Source organism: Urocampus carinirostris, chromosome 2 (assembly GCF_059441175.1).
Source record: "Urocampus carinirostris isolate Australia breed hairy pipefish chromosome 2, RoL_Ucar_1.0, whole genome shotgun sequence".
NCBI classification, from domain to species: domain Eukaryota; kingdom Metazoa; phylum Chordata; class Actinopteri; order Syngnathiformes; family Syngnathidae; genus Urocampus; species Urocampus carinirostris.
Window position 1 is genome coordinate 14752094 of NC_142350.1, and position 23419 is coordinate 14775512.

Sequence of the window (23419 nt, forward strand, 5' to 3'; positions counted from 1 at the left end):
CGTACTTTGAAGCATGCTTTGCATGGATTTGATCTGTTGTTAGTATTTTCTGTTTCATAGCCATCGTTCATTAAAACCAGCCTCCCATGATGCACCTGTCCTTTTAATTAAGCAGACTTGTTTTGTTTTTCTTCATTTAATGTGTGGTCTATCGAGACAGAAAGCTGAGAAACATGGCAATAATTTTGACAGTAATAAAATTAATTTTTAAAAAAAATGACAGTAATATGTAGCTTACATTTTCAGTGTCAGGAAGTTCTTGCCATTACATAAATTTACCACTGGGAAATGCTACCTTCATTTTTGCATGGCCCATAATGTCCGAAATTGAAATGTAATCCTTCATCAACACACATTTCATAGGGCCCTGTTTAGGTGTGGGATGCACCTGTCCTATTTAGGAGCGACCAACTTTGTAGGATAATGTCATTCAAACTAATGCCAGCTGCTGTTATTCACGAGGGAAGAAGAAATGCAATGGTAAAGCGAAGCCACCACAGTGTTGGTATCAATTTTGAGCAGATATTTTATACAAGCCCTTCACCCAAAGTTGAAGCACTTTTCAAACCTTGAAAACACAACATTAAAATTGAAACATTTTCAAGGGTTCCATGCACCAGTATGAACCCTGGATATTGGGATACTTCAAATTTATTTATGAGGCCAGAGCTAAGAATGTTGTAGATGTGACCCTTTCCTTCATCAAAAATTCATTACCAGGACGGTAAATTCTCCCTTTGACTCCTCTCCTGCTATTCTTGCACTTACTGAAATGATAAATATCCGTTTCCTTCCTCAACATATGCCCTCCACGTTTGCCTGCTGGCACACAAAGTCAAGCACATCCACTCATGGACAACAATCTCCCCCCGGTGCCCAGATGAATAACTCATCCAGCTCCGACCTTGGGGGACTTTATCTCTGGTGAGAGGAAAAAGTGCCTGGCGTCCCGAACTAATCACACTAATCCGTGGGTGTACTTTGTTGTTGGAGCGGTCTTTATTATGTGCATACGTGGGGATGGATTTCTGCCTCTACAAAAACATGTTCCTGCTTGTTTTGAATACCGCAGAGCAAGGTCGGAGAGAAAGGAAAATGGATGCTCTGGACCGTTAAGCGAGGATTCTAAAACATTTTACTAAGCAGTTATAGAAGAAGGGAAAAAAAAAATTGAATGGAGATTAGGAGATTATAAGGCATTATCTTTTATAGGAGATATCAGTAACTGTTAATCATGAAGATTTATTTCCCATAATTTTACTAAAATTGAAAAGATCCTATCCTCTATTTGGGACTCAATGTATTTCCTATGTGACACGGCGGCTGGGTGGTTAACGTGCAGCCTCACGGTGCAGAATTTCAGGGTTCAAGTCCAGCTACCACAACTTCCCTGTGTGGGGTTTGCATGTTCTCCCCGCCTGAGTGGGTTTCTTTCGGGCACTCTGGTTTCCTCACACAGTCCAGAAACATTCATGTCAGGTCAATTGGACAGTTCAAATGTCCCTAGATGCGAATGAGCAAGTGAATGGTTGCCTGTGTCTGTGTGCCCTGCGCCTGTCTGGCAACCAGTTCAGGCTGTCCCCTACCCACTGCCGGAAGATGAGGGCTGGGATGGGCTCCAGCACCCCTGTGACCCTACTGAGGATAAGTTGGTGCAGATAATGATTGGATGGATGAATGTATTTCCTATTTGGCTTCATTATTAAACACTGACAGTAAGACCTTAAATAGATTTAGTAACAAAGCCCGGAAAATCATGGTCTATTATCTGCCCAGGCTGGAGGATTGCAGCAGAGCCAACATTATAAAGGATTCTTTTCACCCCGGTTACCTTCTCTTTGACCTGTCATTTTCTAGCAGATGCTACAGAGCCTTTATAACCAGGACTAACAGGCTCAGAGACAGCTTCTACCCCACGGCCATCACCACCCTTAAGGAGCGCAGAATATTGTGAAAAGACATATACATATATCCTGCCTATGCATTGAAAAATGTATACTCATATTTTATTTCTTGACTATTACTTTGGAAATATATTGCACTATTTTTGATTGCATTACTCTGAGGCACTTACAACGTAGGCCAGTCTCATTGTAAATATTTGGCTATTTATCCCAACATTATTTTTTATCTTGACAATAAAGATAACTTTAATTCAAATACCAAAAAACAACTGAGTTTAGTTTGAATTTTGGGTGACAAATGTCATTTTTGGCTTTCAAAAAATCCGATAGCCTGATAAAAGATCAAGGAAATTCGTTTTGAAAAATAAATGTTATTGCTTTCTTTAAAAACTCACATTATTTTTCCAAGACGGTAATCATGATTCCGATGACAGTGCCCCAAATGTTGTTAGTATTTTAAATCAAAACATTAAATCTGTATTATGTTTTAATTAAAATGTTCATGTTTAATGGGAAAAAAAGAATATTGGCTTCAAATGTCTTTTATCGGCCATCTTCACTAGTAATAATCGTATGGGCCCGAAATAAAAAAATCCTTGCTAAATTATTCAAACATCTCCGACGTAGTCGAGCGCCTCATTTTGACATATATACTGAAAAAAAAAAAATTAACTGTATATTTAGGTTATCATCATAAAAGTCAATGTTGAAGACAAATACATATTCTGTTTTAATCTTATCTGATGGTGGAAACCTTTTGTCTACCAATGGGTATTTTAATCATTGCAGTATGTATCAAAAATTGGGGGTAACTGTCACTGATTTTAAAGGATGTTTTTAATGGCCTTCATTTTTGTTATTGTCTGACAGTTTCCGAGATTGTGGCTATTAAACAGCATTGTGGCGATACGCTCAGGGTTGTTGCTAGGCAACTATAGTTGTAAACCTCATCGGCAATCATTAGAGGGGCACGCGTCCTGCTGTGAACAAATCGATATTGGAAGTAGTGTGCAATGCTGGCTACGGTGTGATGCCCTTGAGCAAGACATAAATTCCCCAAATGCAAGTAGAGCTGATTATCAATGTACTGGGTTTTTTGCTTTATGCGTTAGAAAAAAACCCAATAATGATATGAACAAAAAATTAAAACAGATGAACCATCACCTAAACATTCTTTTCCTTTTTATACTCGAAATTCAAGAAATGTATTTTACATAACATGAGCTTCACCTAAAGGGAGTCGACATCTTGCTGCTACAGGTACTGTACCCAAAAACCTCAAAGGCTGGTCAAAAAAATACATAAATAAATTATGTGTTTTGGCCACATTGAGTCTCCTAGTTTGTATCCTTCCTTGGGCTTTTTAACACTTGTTTGTGGCTGCACTACACCATACGGCGACATCTAATGGTCAAATAATACACATAGTCCCTTTGGCAAAAATAGCACACAAGCGAAAATCATATTCTGCAGAATACAAGCTGCAAATAGGCAAATATTCAGACAGCAAAAAGAACTGGGTATTTGGAGTGGCACAGATGTTTTCGTAATCGTGTTTATGCTATAGTTATTTGAATAACTCTTTTTTTATAATAACATACCGGCCACCCTCCCAGTTTTCATGTAACGTAAGCCCAACGTTCAGTCCCTTACTACCTCATTTCTATTTCAAATTGATCGTCATTAAAACTTTAAATGTTTGTTTTTGTGTGAATTTTTCAGATTAATTTCCCCCCAAACGGAGACATATACTCCATTGCCACTTACAGTGAAGAAAATAAGTATTTGAACACTCTGCTATTTTGCTATTTCTCCCACTTAGAAATCATGGAGGGGTCTGAAATTTTCATCATAGGTGCATGTCCACTGTGAGAGAGAAAATCCAGAAATCACAATCAATATTTTTTAACAATTTATATGTGTAACACAGCTGCAAATAAGTATTTGAACACCTGTCTATTATCTAGAGTTCTGACCCAGAGAGTCCTGTTAGTACGCCCATTAGAGGTCCAACTGCACATCATGTATCATCCTGAATCAGATGCACCTGTTTGGGGTCGTTAGCTGCATAGAGAAACCTGCCCACCACATACAATCAGGAAGACTTTAACTTGTAACATGGTGAAGACCAAAGAGCTGTCCAAAGACTCCAGAGACAAAATTGTACACTTCCACAAGGCTGGAAAGGGCTATGGAGTAATTGCCAAACAGCTTGGTGAAAAAGGTCCACTGTTAGAGCAATCATTAGAAAATGGAAGAAGCTAATCATGACGATCAATGTCATTCGGAGTGGAGCCCCATGCAAGATATCACCTCGTAGGGTCTCAAGGATTCTAAGAAAGGTGAGGAATCACCCTGGAACTACACGACAGGAGTTGGCCAATGACCTGAAAAGAGCTGGCACTACCGTTTCCAAGGTTACTGTAGGTAATAAACTACAGATTTGAAATCATACATGGCACGAAAGGTTCCCCGGCTTAAACCAAAACATGTCAAGGCCCGTCTCAAGTTTGCATATGACCATTTGGATGATACAGAGGAGTCACGGGAGAAAATGTTGTGGTCAAATGAGACCAAAAAGTTCTTGATCAAAAATAGAACTTTTTGGTCATCATTTCACTAGGCGTGTTTGGAGGAAGAATAATGAAGAGTACAATCCGAAGAACAGGGTCCCTACTCTGAAGCATTAAGGTAGCTAGCATCATGCTTTGGGGGTGTTTTACTACACATGGGACAAGACGAGTGCGCTGCATTAAAGAGAGGATGACTGGGGCAATGTATTGTGAGATTTTGGGGAACAACCTCCTTCCCTCAGTCAGAGCATTGAAGATGGGTTGTGGCTGGGTCTTCCAAAACGACAAAGACCCGAAGCACACAGCCAGGAAAACCAAGGAGTGTCTCCGTAAGAAGCATATCAAGGTTCTAGCATGGCCCGGCCAGTCTCCAGACCTGAACCCAATCGAAAATCTTTGGAGGGAGCTCAAACTGTGTGTTTCTCAGCTACAGACCAGAAACCTGACTGATCTAGAGAATATCTGTGTGGAAGAGTGGGCCAAGATCCCTTCTGCAGTGTGTGCAAACATGATGAAAGACTACAGGAAACGTTTGACCTCTGTAATAGCAAACATAGGCGACTGTACCAAATATTAACATTCATTTTCTCAGGTGTTCAAATACTTATTTGCAGCTGTATCACACAAATAAATAATGAAAAAAATCATGCATTGTGATTTCTGGATTTTTCTTTTTAGTTTATCTCTATCACAGTCGACATGCACTGGCGATGTAATTTTCAGACGCCTCCGTGATTTCTAAGTGGAAGAGATAGCAAAATAGCAGGGTGTTCAAATACTTATTTTAGCTCAGGATGTAAAGCGCTCGTCTTGGGATCAAGAGATCGCAGGTTCGATTTCCGGCTCCTCTGTGTTATATGTCGAAGTGTCCTTAGGCAAGACACTGAATCACTAATGCCCCCAATAAGCAGGTAGGCGCCTTGCATATGCTGACTCCCTATTGGTGTGTGAGTGTGAGTGTGTGTGAACGGGTAAGTGTAAAGCACATTGTAAAGTGCTTTGGGAGGTCTTCATTGACTTGAAAAGCGCTATATAAATGCAGACCATTTACCATTTATTTTCTTCACTGTATATTTGGATTATTGATTGAATAAATGAGGTTTATTTGGGCACAGCCCAAAAATAAAAACAGCACCAGCCACTAATTAACAAAAGTAAACAAAAAAATCTTTGCACAAAAAAACAAACAAGAAAAAAACAAACAAGAAAAAAACAACAGATGAACAATACAATATTATTATACATAAACGTGTCAAAAGGGAGTAGGCTGCCCACCTCGGTTACACTTTTTTTTCCTTCTTTTTTTCCCCCTTGCAGGGAAGACATACTCAAAACCAAAACAAGATAGCAGAACTATCCCCCACACCACAAAGGAATACGACAAAACAAGGAAACTTATAACAGTGTTATCCAATATAAATCTTTTGAAAGAAAGAAAAAAAAACAAATCTTTGACAATGTATTTCCCCAAATTTCTAAACATTTCTCTACAGTAACTTGAAAAAGGCAAAATTAATGAACTATACGTTATTTGAAGGTTTTTCTGGTCAAACATATGTCTCCATCTACTAATAACTGCAAGTTTAATTGGACTGTATGCTACTCATAACGGGTTTCCAGCTAATATAATGGCTCAGAGAAACATTTTTTTTCTTTGTTCTTTATAGTGCCTTTTCCAGCCAGTGCGATTTGTCCCAGAAGCACTTTGTTATCTGGAAAAACGGTAATATTTGTTGCTCCCATTTATTAGATTTTTTCCCACCACAACTATGATAGTAATTATGATAATGGTGTTGCAATCGACAGATATGCCGTAAGCTCCTCAGTGATGTCGATGATGACCAGTGATGTCATTTAAGATGGCATCATCGACCGCCTTTGTAATAATGTGTTGCGACCTAACCTGCATCACATGTCGACAACTGCGCTCACATCGTTCCGCCAGCCTCATTAAAGCCAGTGCAGGGAAATTCCACCAGATAACGGCAAATATTACAAAAAAAGAAAGAAAAAGAAGTTCGGGCAGACCAACTTAGCAAAATGTCGAAAGACGATAAAAAGGCTGTGAATTTCGTCCATCGGGACAGATTCCTCACCGAAATGTTCCTGAAGGCTGAGCGGTTCGTCAAGCCGCACACCACCTTTCAGATCAACCCGCTGAAGAAAACGGGCATCCTGCCCGACACGCCAACCCGAATGGACCCGGCCAAAATCATGACGGAAATCACGCAGGCCGACATGGCGCGGGCGGCCAAAGCCCAGCTGAAGATGGATCAAAAGACCACGGCGGAAGATCTGTGGGACATCGAAGCCGAAGAAGCTCGTCAGAGGCTGAAGAGCAATAAACTCATGAAAGAAGGCCTGGACGAACAAATGCGGGAGAGGGAACGGATTAAAGAAGAGGAGAGGCAGAAGAAGTCGGAAGAGCAGGCCATGATCAAGTACCTGGCCGAAATGTACGAGCAGGAGCTGGCCGACTTTGCTCAGACTCAGGCGGACGCCAAAAAGAGACTGTTTCAAGAAATAATAGACGACATCGCCGACAACAGGCAGTTCAGAGAAAGAGAGGCCCATCGAGAGAAAATGGAGGCCAAAAGAACGGCGCAAGTGCAAGTGGACTTACTCGAAACTTACTGGAAAAGAAAAATGACCAAGAAACATTTCACAAAGACCGGTCGGAGTAAGAATATGTAACGATGCTTCTACAGTTGCTGGTAAAGATAACATTTATCCAAATATAGTCAGTCAAAATCTATTTAGTTATTTTATTCCAATGGCAGTGAAGAAGCAGGCACACGCTAGCCCGATTTAGTTTGAGAGTTTGAATCATCCATCTCTAACTACAACTGATGAAAGTGTCACCCAAATGAGCAGAAATGCGTAAAAAGTAAGGAAATACATACAAAGACTACTTTGCTATTTAGTTTCAGGGTTCGAAAACCTGTTCCATGGCCAAATTCAAGCACTTTTTAAGGACTTTCAAAGCTGATTTCTGAATTTCTCCACTACCATTAAAGGAAATGTGTGAATCATGTATTTTGTACAGCCACATATATATTTGTAATTTACATATGTGGTTTTTGATCTTGCGTGTGCATTTATCAAGACATATGATTTTTAGAACTTGAGTAATAATTGTTTTTGAGCCAACTCTCTCCCCATTTAAGTGTTGGGTAAAAGTAACGGTAATATGTAGCTTACATTTTCAGTTGCAGGAAGTTCTCATTACAATTTATCACTGGAAAAGGCTACCTTATTTTTTGCAGGGCCCACATTTAATATTTAGAATTCATACATAATCTTTGAACTATGAGCATTTCATAGTGACCTGTTTAGGTGAAGCATTCACCTGTCCTCTTGGGCGCGACCCGTAGGGTGCGATGACGCTTCTTAGGACAACGCCATACAAACTAATGCCAGCTGCCGTTAACCAAGAGGGAAGAAGAAATGCAATGGCAAAGCAAAGCCACCAGAGAGCAGAGTCAATGTCCTTTTTAAGCAGACTTGTTGAGAAACATAGCAACAATTTCAAGAATTTCCAAGTGATTCACCAAAAATTCAAGCATGTTTCAATCCCTGAAGCACATAATTAATATTCAAGCATTTCAACCACACGTACAAATCATGTAGTTTTCACTACTAATCTTCTCATTCGTTCTTTAATGCTTCAGGAATCAACCTCGATATTTGTTTAAAAAAAAAAAAAAAAAACACTCGTTCACAGCCCATGACGGATACAGATGACAAACATCCCTTGTTACACAGTGCCATTGATGAGTATTGATAGGAATATTTGAAATAGCCTGGTACACAATGTTATATGTTTTTCTTTTAGCGGAGCAAATTGTTGATGTGTTGGTTTGTGGACGACTACTATATGCTGTGTCAGATGTTTAAGTATTTATCTTCCCTTTATCCGTGGGTTATGAATTTCATAGTGGGTCGCTTGTATGTGCATGTATTCAAGAGTCATCTTTGTTGTTAAGTCACAAATCAAACTATATGAAATGTTTATCCATTTTGCTTTTGGGTATACTGAAGTCCATAATTGAGTCATGCGTTGTTTATGCTTCCAAGCCGATATTGCTAACTGCTGTAAAATTACTTAATAAAAACGTTTTTGCTAGCTTGAATAAATTGGTCAGGATTTGTGTCTATTGTACAGGGTTCATCGACCTTCTTCATGGCCAAATTCAAGCAATTTTGAAAGGACTTAGCCAATTTTCCAATTTCTCAAGTACAATTAAAGGAAGAAATTCAATGTGAATCATGCATTTTGCAGAGTCACAATAAATCCGTGATTTATATATGCGATTTTTAACCTTGAGTGTGCATTTATCAGGATACATGATTTTTAGGTATTGGCACACATATTTGTGGATATGAACAATGCAAATTTAAATATTTTTGAGACAAATCTCTCCCGATATAGGTGACAGAAAGCCGAGAAACATGGCAATAATTTTGACAGTAATAAAATTAATTTTAAAAAAAATTACAGTAATATGTAGCTTACATTTTAAGTAGCAGGAAGTTCTTCCCATTACAATTTACCACCGGGAAACGCTACATTCATTTTTTGTATGGCCCATAATGTCCATAACTAAAATGTAATCCTTCACTAATCCACATTTCGTAGTGCCTTGTTTAGGTGTGGGATACCTGTCCGATTAGGCGCGACCCGTAGTGGGTGATAGCGCCTCACAAACTAATCTCAGAAGCCGTTATTCACGAGGTAAGAAGAAATGCGATGGCAAAGCGAAGCCACCAAAGGCATGATTTTGAGCACTTGTTCGGATACATGGCAACATACACTTCACCTATATTAAAGTAAAAATTCAATCACGTTTTAATCCTTGAAAACACATAATTGAAATTCAAGCATTTTCAAGGAGTTAAGCACCTGTAAGAACTCTGCTTGTGACAGCAATAACCTCAATCCCTTGAGGGAATGGTGTCACAATTTCCAAAACGAAACCTCTTAACCTCTTGAATTTTTTTCTATGGTGCATGTGGTGACACAGCCGAATGACTGCAAACAAGCAGCAGAATGTGCTGAGCGCTAAATAATGCAGCCACACACAGGATTTGTTATGACTTGTTTGTCATTCAAGATTCAAGCGGCATGTATGGAATTTTACTGGGATTTCTGAAACACATAAGGACCAAATGTTGGTCATGTCAAAACACGATTTACTAAATTCAAGGAGATTAGTCAGGGGAGGAAAAATAATCCGTATTTCATGTTGAAAAGCATACAAGGTTCATACACCCTTTTCTTGGCCAAATTCAATCACCTTTTAAGGAATTTTAAGGCCAATCTTCTAATTTCTTCAGTACTATTAAGAGAAAAAGTCCGGTGTGAATCATGTATTTTGCAGAGCCACAAATAACGCTGCGATTCACATATGTGATTATTAATCTTGCGTGTGGAATTGTTAGGTATCCATAATATATAATAATTCTTGCATTAATACAAATTTTATAATGCCCTGCTTAGGTGTTGCATGCCCCTGTTCTCTTGGCTGCAACACAGAGGGGACGATAACACTTCAGGGGACAATGCCATTTAAACTCATGCCAGCTGTCAGTAATCAAGAGGGAAGAAGAAATGTATTGGCAAACCAAAGCAACCGGAGTGCAGTGTCGGCCTCATTTTTAGACAGACTTGTTTAGAAACAAGGCAACCATTGCAAGCATTAACAATCATATCACCCAAGCATTTTTCAATCCTGGGATACATTATAACTCAACCATTTTCAAGGATTTCAAGCACCCGAACAAACCCTGAGCATACACAATTTTCAAACTTACCGCTCTCAGTGCTCTCTGGCGCCCCATTCTGGTCATCCAGACGCAAGTCACTTAGCAGATGCTCCAAGATCTTCTGCGGCGTACCGGAGACCACCACGTACCTGAAACACGAAGATCGATAACAATCCGGGACACTTCTCTCGTTTGTCTCGTCTTCGTCGATGTAACGAAAATGGGGGACGTCGAAGGCCCGCTCGACGTATTCCGGCACTTTATCGTCATCGCTGTCTGAAAAGTCTTCCTCTGCCTTGGCCAGTGTGGCTTGTTTGGTGATTAACCTCATGGCGGGAAACTAAGCTTGCCATGTGCTTCAGTCATCTACAAGCTCCCAAGATTGTGTCGAAAACAGTCGAGAAAAGGGAGGGAACTGTTGCTAAATCACACCAGCTTACTAAGATGACTCTTAGCACCAAACAGACTGATGAAATATGATTCTAAAGGGCCGGGACCCACCTTTTGTCTTCATCTCTGGACCCGCCCACCGAAGAAGTAGGCGAGGGCCGTTCCGACGGCGAAGTCAGGGAAGTCGTTACCCTTTGCAGCACTAGAACGTCCCGTCCTCGCTCTTTCAGACAAACTCGACCGACCACCTCCTGAGAAATGAAAAAAATCTGAAATATTTGACAATTCGCTATTTCAAGTCAAGTCATGTTTATCTGTATAGCTTTTAATCACAATAAGTCTCAAAGGCCTGCACAGACCACATACTATTGCAAACTACAGATTATCATTACACCATACCCTGATCTAAGACCTACACGAGGGCAAGGGAAAACTCAAAAACCTCAACATGAGGAAAATGGAGAAGCCTTCCTTCCAGGGTGATGACCGGGCTGCAATGGATGTTATATTAACAAACAATAAAAATAAAATAAAATAATTAAAGTATAATTTAAAATAAAAAATAAAATAAAAAGGATGACCGGGAGGCAAAGGATGGAGCATTCACAAACAATACACAGACATTGTCAACATAAAATTTAGGTCATTCATAAGCTATAGACTATAAGTGTGAGTACATTCCAAGAACAGCTTTTTTCCAACTTCGCAACATTGCTATAAATCGCAATATGCTGTCCCAGTCTGATGCGGAGATTATAATTCATGCGTTTGTGAAATAATTCAAACTTAAAATTTTTCATGGTAACAATTGAATGTGATGTTGCCACAAGCTCGTTTGAAACATGAACATGGCAGGCGCAGGACGACACCCGTCAACAATGAAAGGGAGTACAATGTGGTGCCTGAAAAAGAAAGACAAATAGGTGGGAGTGATAGGGGGATCAAAGGAGATGTCAGGAGCAGAAGAGATCAAAAAGCATTGTCTCTCCTCCAGCTGTTCTCAACGCGCCGGCTGCCAGAGGGCTTTCCAAGAAATCGCGACTGCTGCAAAGTAACTGCAGACGAGTCAATCGGATCTTAAGTGTCCAATTTCACTGCATAGATGCCGCCTAGATTGTCAGGTACTATTGCCTGACAATTTTTTTTTTGCCATTTGCCACATTTCAGTCTTCAAAGGCTTAAACACTGAAAATATTTTCAAAGAATCAACAACATGTGAGACACAATAGTGAAAGGACACCAAATGTGTTCAACATGTTATGTTGTGCTAAGAATTTAAACATAAAAAAGTCAGGGTTGCAAAAATATTGGCTACTTTGAGAAAACACATAGTGCAACCCTGTTTTTGATGCGATCACAGCACCCAGTCTTTTTCAGTATGTCCAAAAGTTTTGCACATCTTGAAACTGAAATATTTGCCAATTCTTACAAAACAGCTCAAGTTCCTTGAGGTTTGACGGTAAGAGATTATGCACAGCATTTGTTCCCCACAAATGATTGAGGTCTGGACTTTGGCTCGTCCCTTTTAACACCTTTATATTATTAGTTTTAAACTATTCCATTGTAGATTTTGCTTTATATTTAGGGTCATCCTATTGGAAGGTGATCACACAGGTCCACTCTGTCATTGTTAGTCATTTGGGTTGACAGAGGATCATTCAGAAGTCATCAGGGAACTTCTGGAGTCAGTTGGCTGGGCTGAGAGAACAGGGAGCCAATATTTTTGCAACACCAACTGTTACGTTTTATATTACATTTATGACAAAAAAAACTTCTCACATGTTGATTCTCAGAAAAAAAAATACTTTTCAGCTTTAAGCCTGAAATGTGGCAATATGACGAAAAGTTCTTGGGGTTTAATACTTTTGCTAGGCACTGTATAACGGATCGGTGATTGAATTGTTTAAGACTAGGGGTATAGTAGTGTCCCGTAAGACCTTATCTAGTGGGCTGTGGAAAATTGTTCAATTCTATCTTTGCAAAACAGCATGTCTTGATCAGTATTTTTGCATTCCTCCAGTGATCAGCCGAGTAACAAATATCTATATATATCAGTAAGTGGCAGCATCATTTTATAATATTTTGCACAGAAAAAAACTCTCATACAGAACCATATAACACTGGCACTTTTTTATAGTTTGGATAATTTTTAATCAAGAAATCAAAATCAATTATGACACATTAAATAGAGGTAAGAGCTACCTACTGCAATACCTTGCCTTTTCCTACATCGTACTTTGTGGCCTCAGTGTATCGCTGGTTGAAAAATATTCCGTGACCTATTATCCCCAGTCACAGATTTCTGTGAGCAGGGGACAGGCGGACTAGGCTTGTCCGCTGAAGCGTGTCATTGCAAGCTGCCTAAAATGAACTGCACTGTTTTGGACGTGATCCATTATTGCCAGTTGACTATTGCTAAGAGCAGGTTTCTAGATAAAAAAAAAAAACAACAACTCTTGCTTGTGGCCACGATCCATTACTCCTTGTCAACGATTGCTTTGAGCTGGGGCCGTCAGAGCAGATGTTGAAAATAGGGTTGGGGGTTATTTTGTGAATCTTCGCCTATCGCAGGGGGTTCCGGTCAACATTATCCGCTACAAACGAGGGATTACGGTATTGGCTTTGCGTTGAAGTAGTTAAAACTGAAAATTCCTTAATTACAAGTACAATTAAACCGATTATGTCCTCAATTCCGATAATTACGATGGAAAATAAAACAGTAATATGTAAGCGGTATGATTATAATTCCATTAGCTAGCATGGTGGAAACGCACTACTGCTTTGTAGATATATCAGTAGGCTTGTTGAAAGATCCGATTAGAAGGGCTATTCAAACAGCCAAAAACAACAAGAGGCGATCCCAGAACCGAGGAGTGGACCGAAAGTACAAATATTAACATCAAAAGCAAGTTTGTGAAACGCTGTGTGTACTCGTCTCGCAAGAAAACACGCCCACGTGACAAGTGGGGCGCCAGATAATTTCACAAAATTTTGTATGTGGGGCAGGGTAAGCAAAAGAAATATACTTAGTCGAAATTTGGAAGCCTGTGCGTGTGAGGGGGAGATGTCGGCGTGTTATGTAATACAGATTATGAGAATGGTAAGTGGGAAAGGCCTAAAAACTAGTCAGGTGGAGGTGAAGAGTAGCTAGCTTATATATATTTTAGGAATACTGACACAAAGAATAGAAATTTTAACAATCCTGCACAACTTTCATTATTCATAATAAATAAAAAAAGAATATGACTTCGTCAGGAAATGAGAAACCTCTTTAAGTGCTTGTACAGTGAAAATAAACATCAATAGTTTAGTTCATCTTTAACAATTTATGAATAAATAGTTATACTTAGTTAAAACTTAAATCATGCATTCACATACACATTTGCGAATTGACTGAACAACATCTTAAATGAGTTATATGTGCCCAGTCCGTAGTTTAGGCACGGCATATTAAATAAAAATTTGTCCTAGGGTCCCTCTCTCTCTCTGGCACACTCTTTGTTTCACTTAGTGCCTGTCTCTCTGTGTCTCTGTTTCTCTCCCATTTTTTCTAAGTCGGACTCTCAGTCTCTGTATTTCTGTTCCTCCCAAGTCTTTGTCACTCATTCTCTTTCGGTGTCTGTCTCAAGTCTCTCTTTGTCCCTTAGTCTCTGACTTTTGTTTCTCCTAGTCTGTCTCAGTCTTTGTCTCTCATTATTTTTCAGTGTCTGTCTCACAGTCTCTTTCTGTCCCTTAGTCTCTAAGTCCCTGTCTTTCTGTTTCTTACAGTCTGTCTCAGTATTTGTCTCTCATTTTATTTCAGTGTCTGTCTGTTTCCCCCAGTGTCTCTCAGTCTCTGTCCCTCTATCTGCATCTCTAAGTGTCTGTCTATCTCTGTGTCTCTTGATCTCTGCATCTTTCTCAGTTTTTCTCTTTCTCTGTCTCTCTCTCACCCTCTGTCTCTTTAAGTCTGTCTTAGCCTCTCTCTCCTACCCTGTATCAGTCTGTGTCTGTCAGTGTTTCAGTCTCTTTAGTCTTTTAATTTCTCAGTCTGTCTCTCAATGCCATCCTGTTTGTCTCGTCTTTGTCTGTCATTCTCTCTTTCAGTCCTGTTCCTCATTTTTCCCAGCTCCTGTTCCTAAGTCTCTCTGTCTCTGTGTCTTTGCTTCAGTCTCGCTTGCTCTGAGTGCATGTCTATCTCTGTGGCTATTTATCTCTTTGTATTTCCGTTTGTTTTTAAGTTTTTCTTAGTGTCTACCTATCAAATAATATTGTCCATCTAAGTACGTCTTACTCTCTGTCTCTCAGTCTGTGTTCAGTCTGTGTCTGTCAGTCTTTCAGTCTCTCTGTCAATAAGTCTTTGTCTCCTGGTCACCGCAAGCTTCTGACTTTCAATCTCTCATTCTTTTTTAACCTCTCTAAGTCTCTCTCACGCTCTCTCAGAATCCATCTCTCTCATTTACAGTCTCTCCTTTTCTCTGACAGCATTTATTTTCAGCTAGCAGGTGTGTCATCGTTTTCCCTTCCAGTTCTCTTCTTGAAGTCAACCATGTGTGCATCCTTCCCTCTCTCACCCTTCCTCACTAAACCGAAAACTAATGTTTCCTTTGCTCACTCCAATGGGTTCAAGCCTGGTCTGTCCATGCATCTGCCTTGCGCCCGGGAGATTTGGATTTGGGAACGAAAGAGCGAGCACCTGCTATGTCACATGCACGCGAAATATGACGTACTGCGCAGAGGAAAGGCGGGCCAAAAAGGAAGCGCTTTCTGATCGCGTCCAAATCATGCCAGCATGTGTGTGTGTGTGTGACTAGTAAAAGCCATATCTGTGTTTTGATAGCTCAACTTTATAATTCCTGGAAGTGATTGAGAGGAAAGTGAAAACCCATATGGGAAAAAACTTTGCACATGTTGACTAACATATCCTGAAAATCCAGCAATGCACAGAAATACACGTGCGACATAATGCCCGACTAAATTGTACAAGTGTAAAAAACGTTCACTGGCAGCGATGCACACGCGACTTCCTCATCACAGACGCATGAATCACATCTCTATGGCAACGGACCGCACTTATTCGTCAAGGCTTGGCTGTCACGGGTATGAAAAAAAAGGAGAAAAAAATTAAGTCGCCATGACAACCTCGTAAAAGGAAAGCAGACTTTATGGCCAGTCAAGGTTGGTTTGGGCACCGTCTAACAACTCTCTCATCGCCAATATTTCAGATCTCGACTTGGACCCCTTTGATGTCCGGGCTTTTAAATTATTAATAGTTAAGAAGTGTGGCATTCCGCCACCCTTTAAGTGTGGGAAATGTACTTAAACTAGGGACATCCTGTCGTGCTGGAATCAGTTTTCCTTTCTGTAAACTATCTCTGATTAGAATCATCAGAAGCGACACGTTGCAGGTGTCAGTAAAAGTGCACGTCTTCGTAGGGGGTGTAGCAGAGCAGACTTCTTTCAGCTTTGTTTCTTTCCCTGGGAATTACACACGGTTTCATTAATGCCCTGCTCATAACGAGAAAAGCTAACCCGGAGCAACTTGTGCATAATTACACATGTAGGCTGCATAACCCAGTAGAGAATGTTGTGTGGGGTATAAATCCATTCTTTTGACTGCACATGTGATGACTACTAAGAAGGAGGTTTAAGCAAATAAAAGAACGCCAATAAATATAGGTATCACCTTCCAACAGAATGAAAGGGACATTTTTTCCCAATTGAACTGAAATTAGAAAATTACAACAGAAAGTCTGAAATAAAATAAAAATATTTTGAAATAAAACCATGGCTTTACATGGTTAAAGTCGTTGTTGATTAAATCAAAATTTAACTACAGACTATGTATAAGAGATTAAAATACATTTTTTAACAGTTAACTATTAATGACAGCCCCCCCCAACCACCCCCCTACCCCCCGCGACCCTAGTGAGGGTAAGCGGTGCAGATAATGGATGGATGGATGGATGGATGCTGTGCTTTCAGTGAAAGACAGTTTTCATAGATCATTAATGTACTTTACGATCCCATATTGTCACATTGCCCAACACTGTTTACAGTTTGGATTATGTGTCCTGATGTTTCTAATATAATGTATACAGTAGTCTCTGGCCGTATCACAGTTTACTTTTCGCAGTTTCGATATTACGAGAGTCTTGAACTGCCTTTATTGTCATTGATATCAACGTGTTGTGAATCTTATACTGTAATAGACAGCACACAGCAAATGCTATTACAGGGCAGGTTGTGTGTGTGTGTGTGTGTGTCGGGTGGGCGTGAATGTCTGTTTGCGCGACTGTGACAAGCTGGTATATGCTGTAAATCAAACAACTGTGATGGGGCGGGCACAAGTCAATGTGTCCACCCAAAAACGAACTGAAACACAGCTATGTCTACAGCTAATATTTCAGCGGCTCTTCTCATTGAAAACAAATTTCATCAATTAAATTGGACTCAAAGAAACGTCAGAACAGCTCATAGAAACTAGCGGTTGCACCATGAATTGATATTGGGTTGAGGAAGGGACTGAGGAAAGAAAGCAATAGCAGTGGTGAAGGTCTGGCTTCCTGCTATGTAGCAAGTCACCCCTGCAGAGCCTGTGTCCCACCCTACCTTCATAAAACGAATGACCTGCAGCAACAACTCGTGAGAAACCGCTACTTTTGGGACAGTTGCATTTTAATTATCACAGAGACCAGGCTCAACTTGGGGATACCCGATGCAACTAGCCAGACGCTCAATCTCAATCGCTTTCTTGTATTGAAAGGAGAATTCCTCCAATTTCAATGTACTTTTGTAGAATAAAAACAAAGACCAATAATTCAAATGCAATTATGTGTCTTTATTTGTAGATCTATAGTTGTTATTATGTTGTAGTCATATACTCTCAGTCTGTAAGGACAACATCTCCAAGAAAGTTTGACCCTTAGAAGCCTTTGTGAAGGGGCGTCACTATTTCGCGGATTTTCACGTTTCGCGGGGGTTCTGCCTTAATAGCCATAAGCGAGGTAATAGTTTATATCGTTGTAGATCTTTTTCTTAAAATAATGAATCATAATGAATACATCATTGCTTATATGTAAAAAAAACATCCGGGTAATTAAGGGGGAAATAATAGTGTTTTCTTATCCTCCCGAGATACATTTTTTCCACATGACAGAGAGTAATATTAGTAGGGAATATGTACTGTGTCCTGGACTCACCGCCTGGTTCCTGTCAGGTATACGGTAGTTGTGGTTCTGCAGCAGCCGGCAGCCGTCTTTGGCCAAACGCTGCACGGCCTCAAAGCCGAGTCGGCCGGTCAGTTCCTCGCGGCCACAAACGGTCCCTGCGCCGCCGTTTTCGCCACCACGCAGGGAACAAACGCCACCTAGCTGCAACACGGGGGGCACGAACACAAATCTCAAGCCGCAGTCCCAAGACATGACGGAATGGGTCACACGTGCAACGGATGCTCAGTGTTTTGGAAAGTTGGGCCTGATCCAAGAGTTGGTGATAACTTTCACTAAGCCCATTTGAGGAAAAGCGAGACAAAAAAAAAAAGTAATCCAGGGAGTCTTTATCTATGATACCGGTCTTAAAGCCTCATTATTCCAAATCTCAGTAATTCTACATTATACTCTGTAATTCTCTCTCTCTGTTGCATTTCTTTGTCTCCATGTCAGCAGATCTGCCGGAGAACGAGTGAGTGCGAGTGATTATCAGCCTAAATGGGCGGGAGTGCGAGCGTGTGTGTGTGTGTGTGTGTGTGTGTATAGGAAGCCTGTGTGTTAACTAATGTCCCTCTCCTCTTATCAGGATTTAGAGAATGGGTCAAAAAACATTTTTAAAGCTGTGAAGTACTCTGTGTTACTTTAGAGCAATCAGTTTCAGAATTAATAACAGTTACAGAGCCTCTCAAAAGTATTGTTTTCAAGGTAATGTGCAGTGTCACACTTTGCATTCAGTGCAAAAACTTCATTTTTGGTCACATCTGACCAGAGCACCTTGTTCCACATGTTATTTGTGTCTTCCAAGTGGCTTCTTGCAAACACAAAATGGGCCTTTTTATGGCATTCTCTCAGAAAGGGCTTTCTTCTTGCCACTCTTCCATAAAAGACGTGTTTATACAGAGTACAAGTACGTAATAGTTGTCTCAGCTGTGTATGCCTGCTTGCCATCCAATGTGATAATGGATCTCTTGGTTGCTTCTCTGATTAATTTTGCTCTTGTTTGGGCTGAAAGTTTAAAGGGACTGCCAGGTCTTGGTAACTTTGCAGTGGTTAAATGCTCTCTCCATTTTGATATTATTGCTCGCACAGTGATCTGGGAGATGTGTAAGTGTTGCGAAATCTTCTTGTATCCCATTTTTGCTTAGAACTTTTTCACAACTTGATCCCAAATCTGCCTAGTGTGTTCTTTGGGTTTCTCAATGCCGTCTGTTCTCCAGTGTCTACTTTCACAGATATCTGAGCCTATCACAGAGCAGTTGCATTTAAACTGAGATTTAATGAAACACAAGTGCATAAAGTTTGTCATTGTTAGTCAATTATGTAGACATTGGATCATTCAATGGGGAACATTTGGAGTCAATTGGCTGAACTGAGGGCCCATATTTTTGCAACATGTATTTTTCTTTTTTTTGTCGTTAATATAATGTGAAATGTTGAAATAATTTAGTTGCATTTCACAATTGTGTCTTAAATGTTGTTGATTCTTAGATAATGGTTTTAGAATTTTAGAAATTTAGAATTTGTAAGTTTGAATACCGAAATTTGGCAGTAAAAGATACATTTCTGGGGGCGGGGGGGCAAGACTTTCACTAGGAACAGTATTTTATTACTAGGTTATTACTACATGTCTATCATGTTATTGCAGAGGGTAGGAGTAAAATAGGCTCAGCCGACCAAAAAAAACATTTTCCTCGAAAAAGGGCATCCGGCAATTATATTTATTATTGATAAGCTAACTCTTAAATAATGTATTCAGAAGTCTTATTAGGAATTGCTCGCGTATGTAAAGACACTAGTGCGGAAAAAGATACTACCAATATAATATGCTTCCTAAAAATCCTTTCCATTTTCCGCGAAAATCACAAGGACCCATCACTGTTTTGGGAACTGGTCCTGGGGTTACCCAGGTGTTCTTTAGGTGCTACCAGGCACCCCAATTTAGCAATCCCTAAATTAGTGTTCTAACTGTAAGCCTTGGTGAATTAAGAGCAAAGTGTTGTGAATATTTACTCTTACAGGGACAGTGTGTATAAATTTAGTGCCTCCTGATGATAAAAACTTAAATCGTTAGATAAAAAAGAATATGGATCTAAATAATATGCCAAAAAGTATTAATTACTGTCTTGGTTGTTGTCTGTCTGTGTGTTCACCCAAGAAAAGGGGCAAGGAGTTTAAATATGACCACCATCTTTCACAGGCAGTTATTCTAGATGTGAAAAATGCCATAACAGCTGACTCAGCACTTTTGGTTTTGTTGACTCTGCATTTTTTAAGCAGAAAAGATCAAAAGGATGACTGAACAGCTGCTTTTTAACTTCCAATCTCCAGTTTCCTTTTTTTTTTCTTGTTGGATTCTTTGCATATTGAAGTTTATCTTTTCCAAACAATATAAATGTAGACAATTACACTTTTGGGCCATTTGTACCCCCATTTCAGAATATTAGTCTCCATCTGGACTGCCTGCAAAAAACGGAAATGCCAACCAAAATGGTTTCACGTCTCAACGCAGGTAAGGCTCTAAGGGCACACAGGCATTCTAGTTATTTTAGAAAACATCAGCGTCAACTACAGGAAACTGACATAATTTTCCGCCATCTTGCTGCAAAAAGTTCCCGGAAAAACAAAAAGTTCGCCAAAGGCTCAGCAAAAAGAAAAAGAAAAATGGTGCAGTTAGCCACCAAGTCTTTGTAGTTAGTTTGCTTTTAGTACTCGTTTTGGGTTGTACGACACAATACAGCTACTGTATGTCTAGTGGTCAAATAATACATACCATCCCTTTGGGTAAACAGGAAATTGATTTTTTTTTAATGCGCAGACAAAATAAATGCTTCTGTGTCATTGTTTCTTGTAGCAGCTAAATTATTGTATTTATCTTTTGGGAAGGAAACCAGGAGGGGCTACTTTGTTTCCTTAACAATATTGCGTAATAGTGGAGGCTCAAAACATGATGGCATCCACATTTTCTGTTTACTAGGAAAACACCCCCTACCACATCTCATCTAGCGGAAGGACTGATAACACACACATGCGGACACACACACAAACAAAACAAAGCCCTCAGAGTGTTTGTTTGCATTGTATGTCACTGTTGCTGGATCTGTTTAGAGTTGCTATATTTGTGAAAACAAACCCGATGGGAATGAAGTTGCATGCGTTCGCTTCGTTCCCAGAGGGAGTTGGACTTTGCCCTTTGTCACCGATTCTTTTCATAACTTTTATGGACAGAAGTTCTAGGCGCAGTCTTGGCATTGAAGGGGTCCGGTTTGGGAGCCTCAGCATTGCATCTATTTGCAGATAATGTGGTGCTGTTGGCTCCTCACGCCGTGATCTTCAGCTCTCACTGGAGCGGTTTGCAGCAGTGTGAAGTGGTCAGGATGGAAATTAGGACCTCCATGTCAGACATCACGGTTCTCACCCAAAAAAAGGTGCCTTCTCTGGGTTGGGGACGCGATCCTTCCGAACATGGACGGGTTCAAGCATCTCTGTGTTTTGGTCACAAGCAAGGGTAGGATGGAATGGTAGATCGACACACGGATCCTGGCAAACGTCCGTAGCCAAGCGGACTCCAAACTGGTCTGTCATGATGAAGTAGGAGCTGCGCCGAAAGGGAAAGCTTTCGATTTACTGGTTGATCTATGTTCCTACCCTCACCTATGATACGAACTATGGAGCATGACCGAAAGAACAAGATCGGCTAAAGTAAGTTTCCTCGAATGGTGGCTGGGCTCTCCCTTAGAGATGGGGTGAGAAGCTTAGTCATCCAGGAGAGACTCAGTGTAGAGCCGCTTCTCCTCCATGTTAAGAGGAGCCACTTTAGGTGGCTTGGGCATCTGATACGATGCCTCTGGAAGCCTCCCTAGTGAGGTGTTCCAGGCATGTCGCACCAGCAGGAGACTGGAGAGACTATGTCTCAAGGATGGCCTGGAAACGTTTCGAAAACTTGTTGGATGAGATGGATAAAGTGGCTGTGGATGAGGAGTTCTAGGCTTCACCGCTGTCCCCGCGACCTGACCCCGAATATGCGAAAGAAAATGGATATTTGTATCGATGTATGTATGGAAGGATGGAGGCCTTACAGGGCTGGATTCCACAGTCGGTGAGTGGCCGTCCTGCTGGCTTGTCTCCGGCACGTCAGAGTCTATCTCTGACACTGAAAACCATCAGACGTGGTTGATGTGGTTTTTGTTGTCTCAAGAGAGCGGAAAACAGTGTTTCAACTTGGCTTTTACTCACAAGCTTTCCTCGTTTTCCGGGCGAGAGCAGCAGCCAACTCACTTTGCACCTAATAGAGAATGCGATAAAACAATGTTGGACAGTACTGTACGGTCTTACAAAAATTCACAAGTTACACTTATTCTTACTGTGGACGTGAGCCTTTCGAGAGCTTTCATCTGAAGGATCTCGCTGCACACATCGCGGTTTCCCTCAGAGTCCTCTTCTGACCTATGAGTGACAAAAAAAGGACACACATTTTTGAGGTAAGGGAAAACAAAATAAATGCTGAAAACGTACTTAGCAAAAGGAAAAAATAAATGAAAAGTAACCAAAAATGTACATAATGCCTATAAAACTAATAACTAAACTTAAGGTAGAATTTTTATTTCCTTTTCTCTTTGTCAGTTAATTTTATACATTTGATATTTAGGATTGGTTGACTGTCTGTAGCAAACTAACTCTGTTTTGTAGTGACCTGTTTTATTTACTCTACATAAACAACTAAAACTCGTGAAAAACTAAAACAAGATGAGCCTTTTTGTTAACATAATAAAAATTAGGACACTGACAAATGTAAGCTATAAAGCTGTTTTAAATCTTATGATAAAGATTATTGAACACATTAAGACTGCTCAAATACTGAGGTCTTTTTTTGTACTTTATTTCACTTGAGTTAAAGCTTTAGAGATGATTTTAAATGTTTCGAATGGCTAACCGTTCAAGATTTGAACCTGATTTAAATGGTCTGCATTTATATACCTTTTTTCAAGTCAATAAAGACCTTTTTACAATGTGCTTCACACTTTTCCCTTTTTACACACGTACTAACCGATCAGCATCATCCATTGCTATCAAGGGCATGAGGGATTCAGTGCTTTGCCCATGGACACTTTGACATATAACAAGGGGGAGCCGGGAATTGAACCTGCGATCTCTTGAACCCAAGACGAGCGCTTTGTTAGAGCTTGAACTTTGCTTTAATTATTGTTTGTCACCTTTAAAACAGCTTAAGTATTGAGTTTAAGCTTTGAACCTGATTTAACTCTTTTGTTAGTTTTAAAGCTACTTTAACTCTTAAGTTAAGGTTTTAAGACGACAAAACCATTGACATAAAGATTTAAAACTGCTCAGACATTGAGATAAAGCTTTTAACCCAAATTAACTCTTGTGTGAAGCTGCTTTTCCACTTTTTTCCTGCCTTATATCCCGATCGTCTTTTCTGTTTTTCTCTTAAAAGTCTTTATTAAATGTTTACCCAGGATTGCAATGTCTAATAGTGTTGCATACAATGTTTACAAATTGTTATCAATCACAATAAAGATAATTCAATTCATTTAACTAGTCAAGTCAAGTCAAGTTTATTTGTATAGCCCTTAATCAC

The 23419-nt window shown here is 40.0% G+C and overlaps 1 protein-coding gene across 1 annotated transcript in view; it reads right to left on the reverse strand.

Moving 5' to 3' along the window:
- The window catches only part of rapgef5a (Rap guanine nucleotide exchange factor (GEF) 5a), a 66212-nt gene that overhangs the window by 13984 nt on the left and 28809 nt on the right, over nt 1–23419 (reverse strand). Inside the window, exons 6-11 of the mRNA XM_088329039.1 lie at nt 22185–22266; nt 22057–22105; nt 21900–21973; nt 17815–17985; nt 10745–10884; nt 10292–10392 (exon numbers count right to left, since the gene is read on the reverse strand). Coding sequence (XP_088185165.1) covers nt 10292–10392; nt 10745–10884; nt 17815–17985; nt 21900–21973; nt 22057–22105; nt 22185–22266 — 617 coding nt within the window. The remainder of the gene's footprint in view (nt 1–10291; nt 10393–10744; nt 10885–17814; nt 17986–21899; nt 21974–22056; nt 22106–22184; nt 22267–23419) is intronic.